The sequence below is a fragment of the Physeter macrocephalus genome, chromosome 1 (genome assembly GCF_002837175.3).
Source record: "Physeter macrocephalus isolate SW-GA chromosome 1, ASM283717v5, whole genome shotgun sequence".
Taxonomy (NCBI): domain Eukaryota; kingdom Metazoa; phylum Chordata; class Mammalia; order Artiodactyla; family Physeteridae; genus Physeter; species Physeter macrocephalus.
The window spans coordinates 51,997,375-52,014,034 of record NC_041214.2 but is presented as its reverse complement, the minus strand read 5'-3'; the positions used below and the strand labels follow the sequence as shown (position 1 = coordinate 52,014,034).

The 16,660-nt window shown below is 37.4% G+C and overlaps 1 protein-coding gene across 2 annotated transcripts in view; it reads left to right on the top strand.

Annotated features, from left to right (window-relative positions):
* The window catches only part of VEPH1 (ventricular zone expressed PH domain containing 1), a 214,294-nt gene that overhangs the window by 111,738 nt on the left and 85,896 nt on the right, over window positions 1-16,660 (top strand). For both annotated transcript variants that reach the window (XM_007106883.3, XM_007106884.3), the window contains exons 7-8: window positions 2,686-2,895; window positions 3,467-3,864. In XM_007106883.3, the coding sequence (XP_007106945.2) occupies window positions 2,686-2,895; window positions 3,467-3,864 (608 nt within the window). The remainder of the gene's footprint in view (window positions 1-2,685; window positions 2,896-3,466; window positions 3,865-16,660) is intronic.

Genomic DNA, 16,660 nt, shown 5'->3' with positions numbered 1-16,660 from the left:
GCTGTAAGGCAATCTGAAGGTGAAGGAAGGCATGCTCCCAGGGACGAGAGCTCTGACTCACACAGTCCATGGTGCTTAACAGCCAACACTTGGCGACTGGAGACAGGGGCAGGGAAAGGGGGCTGAGTGACTGTCCTCTCCTAAAGTCTGATGCCGTAGCATTCTCCAAGGGACATCAGTACCTTCCAGGATATGGAATATTGATCTGCCTGTGTCTAGGCCATTGGTGTTTTCTTTTTACATTAACACAGTGCCTAGACAAGGACAGATAAAGCTTCCAGAGGAGTAATAATAACAATTAATAATAATAATAAAATTTAACATCTCCTGACTTCCCGTTTTGTGCTAGGAACAGTGCTTCACACCGATTCTGTCATTTCAGCTTCCCAACAACCCTATGAGTTAAGTATAGTTATTATCTCCATTTTGTAGATGGGGAAATTGATATGAAGAGGACATGAAATAAAAGATATCCATAAGTAAGAAAATTTTATTTAAAAAAATCAGAAACTGATCCAATAAAATTATTGAGGGAGATTTACTATAATCATGTGAGATTTGAAGTTTTTTTGGAAGAAAATGCTATTATTTAAAGTGTTGTTATAACCCAGAGTTTTATGTAGAAAGAAAAAACTAGTAAATGCATGAGAAACTATACCTCTAACAACTTGTATGTTTTGAGATTTAAAAATTTGTTTAATGCTCAACATCTGATATATATATATTGGGTTATACTTTGTGCTTCACAAATTTTTAAGTTTTAATAATCCCAGCTATAGAAATTTCTAAAATGAAGTTCAAAACTAAAGGTATCTTTCATTTTTGAAATGTGATTAGGTTCCAAGGAACCAGAGGAATACTTTAGTTTGGTGACTATACATGGACTAATATAGATAGAAAATAAATACTGCCCCCAAATTTCTCATCTTGAGAAGGATCTTTTAAAATTAACCTTTGTAATCATGATGGTTTTTAAAATACCATCCAATGACAGCACTATCTTGATTTTATTTGTAATAGGAGTAAAAATTCAGCTTTTAGAATCTTCTGGCTGGAAGATGTAAAAACCTCCCATGTGTTTGTGGGCAGCCAGTATCTTATGTGTGTCAGAAAGGGAAACATGTTCAAGATGAGCATTTATTCCCATGCGCTGGTTCTTGAAATCTACTCATGTATATTTCACTCAATCATGGGATGGAAAATAAGTTTTTCATTATGTATGCAAAACCATAGGAAGCCTATAAAAGTTATATTAAAAATGCATTTAAATTTTCTCAGCAATAGCTTATTACACAATAAACAATGTCCTGTTACTTAATGGATGATCTACTGTCCTTCCCAGTTTTCACCTTCAGCATCTCTCCCTGGGCTGGACTAATAGGAGGACTCCAACCCCTGAGGACCCAAAACTAGGAACCCTCCCTCAAGGCCAGGACCCCTCTCTGGGCCAGTCAGAAAAGCTACAGGATCCAACCCTTCAACAATGCCCACCACAGACATGGCCCCAGAATGGGTGGAAAGTAACTGAAAAAAAATCATCAACAGCCCCTCTATGTTGGTTTTCCCTAAAAAAGCAGTGCTGCTAAGAAAACCAAAATTTTATTTTCTCACCCTAACTTAAGAAATATGACAGGTTTACTTTGGCCCTTATGGAAAAATAGCCATATGTTTGAAAAAGCCAGGATTTTTCTGTGAATTTGAGGCGCCTTCCCTCAACCTCTAGGAAAAATACGAAAACCAAGTAAATACACACAACCAACAGAATTATTAAGCCATTTTGGTGAATGGATTTCTAGAGATTATTAACCCTTGTGTTTATAAGGAAAGAATTAATCCTAACCCCAAATTATATGATTGATAGTGATTATTAAATTGAAATTAAAGTAGCTCTAGTCTGGCTCGATATTAGAAGGCAGGTAAGGGAATTTAAATGCATACTACTTTTCTCTAATCATTCAGCACCTCAGTGAGCATCAGTGAGCTATTTCTGCAGCTTGTCTGTGGGGTCTTACTCTATCTAAGCCACTGTGTTAGCCCTCAGAGAGGTAACAAAGTTATTTCACAAATAGCCCCTGCCTTAAAGGAGGTAATTTTAATGACCCACAGAGTCTTTTATAAATTCTACTATACAAGATATTTGGAACTATTAATGTCATCCATGGAAAACCTCTTTCCTCCAACATAATAAAATTCAGAAAGATTTTTCTTGCTTCATAAAATGGAAGTGTCCCACTGATTTCTTTAAAATAACAAAACCATGAGTTTACACAGTCCATTTGAAATGTTCTTATTTCTAATAATTTCAGTACAAACAGATCCGCATATATAAGTTTTCTAGAAAATTCCTGGCATGAATTTCATATGAAAGCATGCTTTGGAAAGCTAGATAAGAATATGGTAGATGACCATAAAAACTGCTTTTCGTCCTCTGAATCCTTCAAAAAGGATTTCTAATACAAAGTTGCCATAAACACCAATGTTTCTAAACTTCTGGCAGAATACACTGTAGAAGCAATTTCAAAGACCTGTGTCCATAGTAGTTACTCAATAAATATTTGTCAAATGACAAATTTAAAAATTGATCAGGTACAGTTTTCAGTTTTGAATAAGAAGCAGTTAGCAGTTAACACTGTTCTGAAGGGTATATGTGATGAGCATCGAATGCAATGATTTTCATTCTTTTAGGAGAAAACCCAGCACTGAAATCGAATTTCTTGAGAAGCTGGAAGAAGCCAGCCTCACTGTTGATGAAAATGAAGACCATGAAAAGCTCCAGGTTAAAATACAGGCTTTTGAAGAGAAAATAAATTCTGAGGGCAACACCCCTGGCTCAATCAGAAGATATAGTTTGGACCAAATTTCTAAGGAGGAAAGAAAAGACATTAGATTTAATAGGTATAAATTTTGTTTGGCTGGTTTTTAGAATATGTGCTTCATGTTTGCTATTAGTTTTCTTATCACACTTTTATTAAGTGGTTTTTAAATATCTTTTACCTCTAGCAAAATTCATCCACAGTGCTTTCGCGATCCAAAGAAGCTCGCTATGTTAAAAGGAGAATTCAAGTAAAAGTCATAAACCTATGGTTCATTTTTTAAAAACACTTCTTAAATATAAATATGCTGATATTGAGAATGACTGTCAAAAGCTTTTCTTGATTTCTGATGAAAAAGCAGAAGCAAAAGTAGAAAAAAGAATATAAATATGTAAGTTTACCATTTCCCAGCCAGTTTTGCCATGAAACTGATGTTTAAATCTTTGTTTTGGGAGGTAGCCTAGATCTACAAAGGTTTGGCTTATTACATAATGTGTATGTTTTATCAAATTCTGTTAATAGCACCAATTTTCAGTTTCACACACTAGAGGAAGTAACTTTTGCCCCAGCGTTATTATTCTTTCTTTTCCTTGTCAGTAAACGGTAGCCCAGCTTCTTTACCTGCCTCAGCCTTCCCTTTGTTTGTATTGTAGGTCAAAGAGTTTGGCTTTGCACACCGCGCTAACGAATGACTTGAGTTCAGAGGATGGGGAAGTTGTAGAGAGTGGAGACACGCCAGCCAGCATCTCTCTTTCAGAAATAGACCCACTTGGCCAAGGACATGACAGGTCGCCCTTTAAGGGAGACACTGATGGATCACAACTGGTAAATTCTTCAGTTTCACACCCAAGTATTATACATATAGAATCTGAGAATTTGCCAGAAACAGTTAAAGAAAACTATCAGGAAGAAACTCCAGATACAACCTCAAGGCCTGTAGAATACCATGATAAGCTCTACTTGCACTTAAAGGAAAACCTCAGTAAAGTGAAAGCATATGCTGTGGAAATGGGAAAGAAGATTCCAGTCCCTGACCAGTGTACCATTGAAGGTAAGTGACCTGAACTCACAAAACTTAAGAAATTTCAGGTATCGCTAGAAAAAACAAACAAATAAACAAAACTCCAGTAATGTAAATCGCCATACCCTTCTGGATCTTTTGTAAAATAGATAATTTGAAAATACCCTTACGTTATTTTAATTGCTTTTTTTCCCCCGTAAGTTTAATCATCTTTTTGATTCCATTTGAATCTACCTAAATCTACCAACTCTGAGTTTTTCAAACCTCAAAATATATTGTTTCTGGTTTCCCATCCATAGTGTTCAGGAAAATTCTGGAAAGGGATATGTGGCCCCCAAAACAGGCTCTGGGGTAGGTGTCCAACCAGAGGCATTTTCCATCCACATAATCATGCAAGAAAGCTATGGGCAGCATTGAGCTCCAAGAGATTTTCCTTCTATTCATTCAACAAGCACTTATGAAGCAGCTACCGTATGCCAGGCACTGCGCCAAAGGTTCAGTTATGAACCAAACAGACGCACTCCCTCCCTGATCTCTTGGAGGTTAGACTATCGAAAGAAAAGATTGAAACCATAGTCAGGAGGTGATGTAAGGTCAGGAGCCAGTGAGAGTGTGAGCTAGTCAGAAAACAACAAAGTAAGAAAAGAATGTCAGGGCCGGAACTTCTCTGAGGTGCCCGATTTAAGGAGATGCCAAAAAAGCTCAGTAAAATTTAAGTAAAGTCATAATTAGTAACAACATCTTGCCAAGCCATAATGAGCTGAGGCAAAAGGAGGTAAGTAGTAATATTGAGCATGTCTTTATTTACAGTTTTGATATTTTGTTTATCATGGACTTTTTGTATTAATTTTGATTTTTAAAAATATTATTTATCTTGACTACTAAATTTTCTGGTGCTCCTTTAAATTTGTGCCCTAGTCCTGGCCCCAGGAAAGATGATAGGTTGGAGACACAGGTACTAAAATGGCAGAGTGCCCAGGGCAGGCTTACCCTTCTGTAGTGGGTTGAGCAGGTGTGGATGACTGAAGGCACTCTCGGGCTAATTAGATCTTTCCTACAATCACTCTTAAGCAGCAGCCGTGTTCTTCCCTTGAGATTTAGATTAAGGTCCTTGCCCACTCCTAGGACATGACATCTTTTCACAGGTTTCAGCTCTCATAGAAAGCATAGAAAAAGCCAGGCAGCCTCTCTTCCAGAAAGAAACACAGATGAAGGATGGGGAATCCAATTTATATTTACCCACCCACTGACCATCATCCCCTTTCATGTTTAGGTACTAGGAGGGTTTTTCCATACTCTACTTTCTATTTCCTTCTCCCACTCCATATCAGAGGAAAGTGGATTCTCATGCTACCAAAGGAAAAGGGCGGTTCAAGCATTTTGTAATGACAAATATTAATGTTTAGCATGTTTGTATAGAATCTGACATTTTCTTTTTTAAAAAACTGAAGTATAGTAGATTTACAATGTTGTGTTAGTTTCAGGTGTACAGCAAAGTGACTCAGTTATACATATATATACGTGTGTGTGTGTATATACATATATTCTTTTTCAGAGTCTTTTCCCTTATAGGTTATTACAAAATATTGAGTATAGCTCCCTGTACTATACAGTAGGTCCTTGTTGGTTTATCCATCATATATATATGTATTAGTGTGTATATGTCAATCCCAAACTCCTAATTTATCCCTCCCTCCCTCTTTCCCCTTTGGTAACCATAAGTTTGTTTTCTATGTCTGTGGGTCTATTTCTGTTTTGTATATAAGTTCATTTTGTATCATTTTTTTAGATTCCACATATAAGCGATACCATATGATATTTGTCTTTCTCTGTCTGGCTTACTTCACTTAGTGTGGTGATCTCTAGGGAATCTGACATTTTCAAAAGTGTTTACATTAATTTATTGATTAGCCTTCTTAAAACTCTTTTTTGAAATGGTAACAATAGAAGTGATATTGCTCATATTCAATATAAGTTTTGGATAATTAAGTACACCAGGACTTGAGAATGGCTAAAATCAATAAGACTGAATTAACACAAACTCTTAACAATTGCATGTTTCACTAATTATCTATGTATTTAACACACATGTTGGAGAATTTATATATAATTAATTATAAGAAATTAATATAAGAAAGGTTAAGTGAATTTCCCAGTTTGACAGAGGACGTCTGTAGCAAATATAAAGTTAGATACATTTTCATCCACTGGAATAGTTTTCTATTTTTATTTTTTAAGTTTAGCTTAAATCATTAAAGATGTACTATACGGTGAGGTTTAATCTTGTGAAAATGTGAAAGAAGTCTGGCAGAGTTACTTCAAGCATCTAGTTGTCAAAATGATATTTCTTATGGCCTTGAATTCTTTTGGGAGTTTGAGGGTTAACTAGGTGACTTGGGTTTTTTTCCCAAAATATTGAATGAATCCATCATCTTTACTTAAAAAAAAAAAAAAAGTTTTTTCTTTTCATGTTTTCTACCAAGCATGGCCTAGAACTGAGAATGTATTTTTTTAAGTTGACATTTTGGATTCATTCATGCTTTTGTAATTTCCTGGAAGTTCCTGGGAAATGCCTTGCACTGAGATATGAGTGAGAGATTGAAGATTTATATGACTCACTGTAAATACATCCATGGAGAAGGGACTGGTACTGACTGCAGGGGACACATTGTTATTATTTCAGATTGTGTAAACCACTCAGCAAAACTCCAGCAGTCATCTGGCTGACACAGTTTTGCTTATTGTCATGAGATCACTTGGCTCAACAATATTGTGTTTCTTTCTTTAAAAATTTATTGAAGAAAGATTTAGGCTTAGGATTTGTGTTCTGTTTAATGTGTTGTTGGTATAAAAGAGGAATATGTAGTCTTTCTTGCTAAATTATGCAAAGTAATCAAGAAACAAGGAGGAGAACCATAAAAACCACTTCCACAATATTAAAAAGACAAATAAGCCAGCAGGAAATAAGAGCAAGAACAACAACAAAGAATTAAGAATAATTTTAGACTGATGTTACAAAGTCCGTGCTAAAAGGACATGACAAAACAATCCTTTAAAGAAGTTCTTTTTGTATTGGTTTGAATCATATGAAAAAAACTGATGTTCAACTTCCTTATTTTGAATGACAAAAACATCACTTTCATATGGTTCAACATAATACTTCAGTAATAAAATATGTTGAAAGAATAGAAGCCTCATAGTCACTGTACAGCAGAATTCAGTATGTGGTGAATCAAGTCACAAATAGCATTCTTATCCTCAGTCAGCCATCTTATTACTGCATGATATTGATCGCAGTGGGAACAGGCAATGGGCAATAGATCAGCACAAATCTATCATCATATCTGGAAAAATTGTCAAACCCCAGGTCTTATTGAAGCTGGGTCAGCAGTTCATTTTGGGTATGAAAGCCTGTTATTCCCTAGTCAGTTATTCTCTCCTGGGCTCCATTGACCTCTGGCATAGGAGCAGGTTTGCCAGCCACTGAAAGTTATGTATTCATGCGCAGAGTGATAGTCTAATATCTGCTTGATTATATTTACATAAAAGACCAGAGGAATTTTGTTCATCTGCAGAGGGGTATTTTAAAAATCTGAATCACTGGTATTCATTTATGTGAACAAAAATGATTTAGAGGTTAAAAACAAAGCACATGATATTGAAATAAATCCTTGAAAATCTGGCCTATCACTGGAGTTCTATAAAGGAAGATATAAAATCTTACAAGAACCCATCAATGCTGCCTTGGTTCGCTTTGAAGTATTTCCTGATTGGGTGAAAATACATCCCATCTGTAGAGCACATCAGCAAGGCTGACTTGCAGAAAGCTAATTTTAAAGCTGGTAATGTGGTCCTTTCTCTAATAGACCCACATGAGTTGATTTTTCTTGACTCGAACAGGTATGAGAATATACAAAAATAAAATACAGCTCATTGTAAATATCAAGAAGCAGGTGCTGTTTTCATAATTAATTATAAATAAGGCTTCCTTATTGAAATTTTGCATGTAGTCAAGTCCAGCCTCATATTGGGATGACCGAGGAGACAAAGCCCACACCAGTCCTTTACCTCTTTTTCCTCAGTTGGTCCAATCTGGAGGATAATGATTACACTGATCCACTTAATGGTTCTGGGGGAGGTTTCTTTCTTTCTTGTTTAGAATAGATTGGTTTAATCCTAGGATTAGAATCATTTACCCATGGGAAGAGTTGTAAGATATGCAGGTAGAGAAAAATCCTAAAGTTTTTCCACACAATTTGAGAGGGAAAACAACAAAATAGGAAGATGTCACAAATTCTCTGGAACCTCATTTCACCGATGTGGTCCACTGATCTCGTTTGGAGAACACTTGTTAGGGAAAAAATTTTCTAGAGAATTTTTCTTGGTGCTTTGGAATTTATCTTGGATGACCTACTCACCAGTTCCCATTTCTCCAGAGTGGATTTGAATCAAAAGAAGACAGGTAAGATGGTGGCAGGGTTCTCCCCTTCACTTTCTCCTGCCACACACATCCTGCTTTCTGTAATCTACATTGGCCCATGAGAAATACCCAAATAATATGGCTAAAGGAAGATCTACAAGTCCTTTTGCAAAGACCCCTTCTGAACTCCTCTATTAACATCAAGTCACTGCCCTTGTTCATCCCCAGCCAAGAGTAGCTGCAAGGCCTAGACAGATACCATGTCACTGGTAAGGATGTTATGCACTTAAATCCACAACCTAACTTGTTCTACTAGAGGGCATCAGATAACTTTATTTCTCATTAATTATAGTTCCACAAGCTCTTCGTTATTAAAAAATAAAAAGTTTGATTTTCTTTGCACATTTCAAATAAATGACTGAAGAAAAATGCCCTAACTGTGCTATTGGACAAAGAAGTGTGCTGCTTATTTGCATACTTGAATTTGCTTTACCTGATATTATCTATGGATGAGATGTTTATTCATCCAGCTAGGAAACAGTGCAAAGTGAGATTGATAAGCACGTTTTGTATGGAAATTGGGAGAAATTATCTGTCAGTAAATGAAATGAGTCAACTAAACTCTTGAAATGGTCAGTTCCTCTAATATAGGGTCCACCTTGGGTATGTGTCTAATGGATTTAAAGGGACTGTGCTAATAAATAAACAGAAACAAAAGTAAGTACATAAATTGAGCAAAAAATGCATAGGAGTGCCTTGCAGTATATCTCGCCCTAAAAGTAGCCACATTAAAAGAAGAAGAAAGAGGAGGAAGAAAAGGAGGAGATAGCTAGGAGCAGAAGTAGTCTGCTGTGACATATTTCATATTCTTAAATATATTCTTCTAAATGTATTATTTGTAAAATAGAAGGCTATATGGCATTATACTTTTATGTCTGTAGTGAGTATTTTTATCTTTTTTTTAGGGAAGCTCATACTCAGAGATTATTATCAGTCTTCTGTTATTGTTGTTTGGGGACTGTCTTTACTCCAAAGCATACAGTGGTGGACAAAATGGTCCTGAGCCACTGATGGTCCTCAGCAGAAGAGTACATTCCAATCCAATTTGCCACAAACCAAATTTCAGGCAAGTGAATGTTATTTTTTTAAATTTACTTTCATTATGAAACTGGCAGTATGTGCCCTGTAGGGAAACAAAATGGAAACAAAATAGATATCATCAAATCTTATTTAAAAACTGAGCAAATCTATATTTCTGAGCTCTGTTGTTGAAGAGCTGGTAGCCAGGAAACTGGAAAGAGATTATATGGCTGGGTAAAGGGTTTTGATATGACAGAGGAAAGCCGGGGGGTGTGGAAAAAAGATGGTTTCCTCTTGTTTGCTCCACATTAACCATCAAACTTTAGATGATGGAGGATTTCTAAATGTTTTTCCAAAAACGCAGGCAATCACACAGTTGGCAATCAGGAATTCAGGTGTTTGATAATTTGGTGGCATTTATTTGTGTTACAGTCCATTGCCATAGAGATGCATATTTACAAAGAGCAGATGAGTCTGTCTAAAGCAGACAGAGCCTCATGTCACATATTGGCAGACCCACTTGGGGGTCAGTGAAAAAGAGCTAATTGAAGCACACCAGGTCCCTGGGTTTCCTCTGTCAACATTTTTGACCTGTCCACATTAGAGACCAGTAAGAAATTATAAAAGGCAATTTTTTCTTTTCATAATAAAAGATTCAGTGGACTTTAAAAAATAGTTTATGGAAAATACTCATTTTTCGATGAAATATTCACATCAGTTATCAATTATGCCATCATTAAAATAGGCCACAAATTCAGGAGACATAATGCCATTGCAGAAACTCTGATTCTGTTTCTCATATCAAAACCCCTAATTTCCAAGTAGCCTTTTCAGATTGGCTTTTTTCACCTAGTAATATGCATTTAAGCTTCCTGCATGTTCTTTTTTGTGGCTTGATCGCTCATTTCTTTTTAGTACTGAATAATATTCCATTGTTTGGATGTATCTACCATTGTAGTATCATATAGACTAGTTTTACTGCCCTAAAAATCCTCTGTGCTCTTCCTATTAATCCTATTAATTCACCCATTAATTCTACAAATATTTCTGAGTGCCTACCACATGCCAGCATCATTCTAGGAACTGGGAAACATCAGTGAACAAAACAGGCAAATATCCTTGCCTTCACAGAGACTGTTCTAGTAGGAAAAGACATACAATAAAAAATAGACATGATAAATAAAGTATGGAGGGTGTTAGAAAGTGATAAGTGCCATGAAAAAAGTAGAAATAGAGCTGGCTAAGAAGAACCAGGACAAAGAAAAGGATTTACATTGTGTGTGTGTGTGTGTGTGTGTGTGTGTGTAGTTCTAGAAGGACACCCATCAAACTATCACCATCGGTTTTCTCGGAAGAATCAAATTGGATATGGGAGTACAGAAAAAGAGGAGAGGGAAGGAGAAACTTGCACATTTTAAAGTATACATTTCTGCAAGGTTTGGAATTTTGTAACAGTTTTGTAACAACAATTTTGTAACTCCCTTCGGTAATAAAGAGACATGCTGATAACTTGGACCCAGGTGATAACTCCAGACTCCTCAGAATCCTGTCTGCCCAGAGTCTATAGAATTGAGTTGAGGTCCTAACTCTGCTGTTGGGCAGCTCCAATTCCTCCAACAGATTATTTGATCTCCTGTGACACCAGTTCCTCACATTTATCCCAAGAGCATATTACAAGGTCATGAGATTTCAACCTGTGCTCCCTGAAGACCATCGGGGCCCCTTCAAAGGGCCTCGGACACCCCATCCTTCTTTCCCTGCCCTGCAAACAGAGCACCTCTCATGTAGCTGGTGTTACATGTTGGTCTTCCTGATAGGTGTTTAAACCAAGAATTCCACAGCTTAAAGAAACTTGAAAAGCACTCAGCTGCATCATTTTTTTTTTTTTTTTTTTTTTTTTTGTGGTACGCGGGCCTCTCACCACTGCGGCCTTTCACGCTGCGGAGCACAGGCTCCGGACGCGCAGGGGCAGCGGCCATGGCTCACGGGCCCAGCCGCTCCGCGGCATGTGGGATCCTCCCAGACCGGGGCGCGAACCCAGTTCCCCTGCATCGGCAGGGGCGCGAACCCGGTTCCCCTGCATCGGCAGGCGGACGCGCAACCACTGCGCTACCAGGGAAGCCCCAGCTGCATCATTTGTAAGGGCCTTTTTTAAGGTGCCTTATGTTCTAAATTAATTCTAATTGTCTTATGTCAGAGCTGGCAAAATGTAAAACGTTCGTTATTTGACAACTTTTTTTGGGTTTGTTTATTGAAGTATAGTTGATTTACAATGTTGTGTTAGTTTCAGGTGTACAGCAAAGTGATTCAGTTTTATATATAAACTATATATATATAGTTTTTCAGATTCTTTTCCATATAAGTTATTACAAGGTATTGAATATAGTTCCCTGTGCTATACAGTAGGTCCTTGTTATTTATCTATTTTATATACAGTTGTGTGTATCTGTTAATCCAAAACTCCTATTCCCTCCCCCCACTTTCCCCTTGGTAACCGTAAGTTTGTTTTCTGTCTATGAGTCTATTTCTGTTTTGTAAATAAGTTCATTTGTATCATTTTTTTTAAGATTCCACATATAAGTGATATCATATGATATTTGTCTTTTGGCCACATTTTTAATCATCCTCAACTTTATTGCTAATTTTATATTTCTAATGTAAAGTTAAACATTTTTCTTTTACGTTAATTTTCTGTGCTTTGTCCAGATATCTGTATCCATCAATTTATAATAGTTTGTTGGGAGAAAATAAGCCAGATTGTTAAATACTTTTTTTTACCTTTTTTTTTAATTGATGTATAGTTAGTTGATTGTTCAATACTCTTGAGGCTTGTCTCACTATCTGCCCAGATTTATCAGTATCTATCAAATAGCAAATGACCAATCATGATCAGTAAATTAATGCATTGTGTCTGTCCTAGCTGGTCTATTTCTATTCAAATAGTTTGGTTTACCTTACTTAACAGAAACCAATTTCATTTCAAATTGTGTAGAAAGGAGCCTACAAAAATATATAATAAAATAAAAAGACATAATTTGCTCAATTTGAGGGGAACAAAACAAACATATAGAAATAAATCTAGTAGTTGAGTTATTTCTCAGAACTGTATCCCTGGAAATTTTCACAGTTTCTAAATGTGGTTTGAAAATTTATTTCTGAGCAGTCTAGTGGACATAGTAAGGAGGGAAATAAAATTAGTTTAAAAAAGTCTGGAGTGTCCATAAGTAAAAGTATGATAATTGCTCATGGGGGAAAAAAAGAAAGCTGTTTATTTATTTGGTTGATAAGGCTGTGCCCAGTGAATCTAGATCATCAAAAAAGGTGTTTACATTATGCAACAAACAGTTAACCACTAAACACAACAACAGAGTAGTGGTTCTCAACTGGAGGCAATCTTATGGCCAGACTGGGGACTTTTGGTCGGGGAGGTGAGGTAGGTGCTACTGTCATCTAGCGGGTAGAGGCCAGGGATGCTGCTAAACATCCTGTAGTGAATGGACAGCACCCCCCGACCCCCACCACCACTAAAACAAAGAATTATCCAGCCCCCAAATATCAGTAATGGCTCAGAAACTCTGCAACAGAGCCTTGTTTCTCAAAATGTGGTCCATGGACCAACAACATTGACATCACCTGGGGACTTAGAAATTCAGATTCACAGGCCCATCTTAGACCTACTGTATCAGCATCTACAATTTAACAAGATCCCTCAGGTGATTCATATGTACATTAAAGTTGAAGAAGCAGTACTGCTGCAGGAATGAGAAATTCCATAGTGTCCTAGTAGTAGAGAATATAATTTTCTTCCTTACAGTGACTTTGTGATTTAATTCATTGACTCTTCATTTAATGCTTACCTCTTAATTGAGGAGATGACTTTTTGTCACAAGGACACTCAAGGATATGGGGCTCAGTCATTTGGACTGTTTATGGCTCTGAATTTGTGGTTCCAGTTCTTTGATTCTTCTCACAGGATATGAGTTTTAAAAAGGAAGAATAAGCTTGGAAGCCTGGAAACTCTACTCCTTGGTATATGTTTGAATTTGTACTATGTGACCTTCTGACTTTTTATGAACATGGCATTTAGTTCCTCATGGAAGGTAATTTTAATAACTGCAGAATACCTTGGGTATCAAATATATCTTCAATGATGCTTAGTCAAGTTGTGTAAATGAGTTAGAAACATTTGGATTACATTTCTCTTAAAACATGCATAGAACTAAAATTAAGCAAAAATATGCTGGAGGCAATGTATGCTTTCCTAATCGCAAAACCTTGAAAAATGGGTTGAGACAAGTATCTGTATGTGAATACACCTATCATTGATATTTACAGGTTAATCCACTTGGCCTTCATTCCTTTTATTTATTTATTTTTTAATTTATTTATTTATTTTTGGCTGTGTTGGGTCTTCATTGCTGCATGCGGGCTTTCTCTAGTTGAGGCAAATGGGGGCTACTCTACGTTGCAGTGCACAGGTGTCTCATTGCGGTGGCTTCTCTTGTTGCAGAGCATGGGCTCTAGGTGCATGGGCTTCAGTAGTTATGGCATGCGGGCTCAGTAGTTGTGGCTCGCGGGCTCTAGAGCGCAGGCTCAGTAGCTGTGGCACAGGGGCTTGGTTTCTCTGAGGTATGTGGGATCTTCCCAGACCAGGGATTGAACCCGTGTACCCTGCATTGGCAGGCGGATTCTTAACCACTGCGCCACCAGGGAAGTCCCTTCATTCCTTTTAGTTGGAACTGATGTCATTGTACTTTGGACCATCTTTTCTCTACTAAATCTATATCATTTTTTCTAAGCTTTTTTAAAAAGAACCTTGAAAATATTTAAATAAAGCTATCTTTTCCAGTAAAAGTAAATAGTTAAGACTATTCCTGTATCCCCTATCATGTCTTTCTACTGAATTTTTTTTTACAGTAACACCTCATAAATACAATTATACCCTGGGGTTTTATGTTTGTTTGATTGATTGTTTTTTTTAACAAAGCCTTTGAACTCTTAAAAATAATGGAATCTATAGTAAAAGAATCAAGACAAGCATAGGCATCCTTTATATTCTTACAACATTGATATTGTACGACCTCTCCATAATTCCAATGTCAAATGTACATTGAACACTTAAGATGTTTGTTAATGCTTCCAGAAATTTTGTCATGGTTAACTTTGCATTCCCTGGATTATTGTGGATTTTAAGTTATGTGTGACAGCAAGAAGAATTATTCTGTCTTCTTAAAGTAATTTAGTATGTATATAAATTTAAGGGTTTATTTGAGAATTTAAAGCACTAAAACATGAAGCAATTTCCAAAGCAAAGAATAAAATGATAGCATATTGCCATCCTTGGTTTGTTAAAGTGTTACCTGTGAATACCTTTAATGTAAATTATAGTGCCTTAATGGGTAAGGGTACCTATTTAAGTCCTACTGAGAAACTGGTTTTTCAAACTCTTGGGGCTTAAGAAATTCCCAAATGCTTTTTATTCAAGCATTGTTATTATTAACTTTCAAACTCATGCACATTTTAAGGAAATGTAATCCATGTGTTTCAAATTCATTTTCACTTAATCCATCAAGATATGGTTTGGTAAACTCTTCTGATCCATATGAAGTATTTTACTGATAATAAAAATCTCATCAAGAAATGACTTTTGCTGATAGTTAAGATATGTACCCAGATTGCTGAAATGTTGACCCTGTTGACTTTTGAAGACAAAGATCTTTTTCTGGTTTTGGTCACACTCTTTTCTTCCATCTCAGTTACCGTTTAAAAAATAAATAAATAAACAACAAAAATAAAACATGACGACATGGAATCATAGAATCAGCTGGTTGTGGGCAAGGTTTGTACAGGGAGATAGGGACTGGTCATTCTACTCAAGGTGGGCTTGAAACCACCCCTGTGATAAATTAATGATTAGGTACAATAAATCAGTTAAAGTGTCTGAGAAGAATTCCCCTTCTTTTTTCTAATCCAAAGCCTATACCAGCATCACCACCTTCTTGGGGGGAGCCTCAAATAATTTCTATTAGCAAATCATTTATTTATGTTCTCGCTCTTTGTCCCTTTCCCCCAAACAGAAGGGGCTGACATTGTCCAGACAGGTGAGTGTCTGGAGACACAAGAACTTAAAGGGTGGTGTGGCGGGGGGGTGTCCCCAGTGAATGTCCTCAGTATCCAAAGAGCAAGTGGAGCTCTCAGCTGCCTTTACACCTGCTCAGCCCGTGCAGGGCCCAGTGCTTGACAGCACCAGCCCAGGAGGACCGGCAAGGTTGACATCTTTGGTGGGCAGCTGACCAGGGAAAGAAATCCATTGCAGCAATGTGTCCAGCTGGAGTCAGTCCTTGCAGCCAGCTTAGGCCTTCTCAAGTCACAGATCACTGCCTTCATCAGATGAATGACCTTCCAAAAATGCTTCTTTGTGCCCTGAAAAGGGGATTCCTGGAGCCTTTCTCTACCCTTGCATGAAGTTCCCAGCTGGGTAAGCAGAAGCCTGGGTCACCAGCTATGGTCTTCTCAGCCCATGGGGGCCTTGACCAGGTCCAGGGTGGGACAGGAGTACCACTTGGAGCCTGAAGAAATTCCTTGGGCCCTAGAGTAGGACTCAGGGTGCCTTTTTTTAGGTTTCCAATACCTTAGCTTTTAGGGCACTGGTTTCAATAACCATTATCTAACATCCCCCACTCTCACACACCTTGTGAGAGGGTGTCAGGGTTTGGAGTCCCAGAAACAGAGCTGGAGTGGGGCATCACTCCAGCCCCAGCAACTGAGACGAGAAGCAGGCAGCACAGGGGTCTGAGTCTATATCTTGTTACAGCCTGGCAGGCTCTGGACCCTCTCTACCCCAGTGCCCAGCACAGTGCCAGGCACAAAGCAGGTGCTCAACACACACGGCTGAATGAATGAGTGAATGAATGAATGAACAGACAAATGAATCAACAAATGAAGAGCAGGAGCAGGTCTGCCCAGAACCTGACCTAGTAGATGCCGTGTGTACGACTAATGTGCGACTGAATCTCTTTTCGTCAAGTGGGCTTTCACAGTGCATGTGACTTTTCGCTTACGGTTAGGTTGATAGCCGATATTTCATTAGGAAAAGTTCATTGTGTTGTTATGCAACATAAGAGGTTGAAAACCCACAGAGACTGCCACAAATAAAGAAATTAGATCTCAAACTCAGCATTAAAAAAGAGGCAAAATGGTTAATCATGTGCTGGCAATATGTACATGGTATTTTTCAAAAGATTTGAGAGATTGAAGAAAATACTGAATTAGTGAAAACTGATCATTGTTAGTTCTATTTAGATAAATGAGCTTCTTTATAGTTAT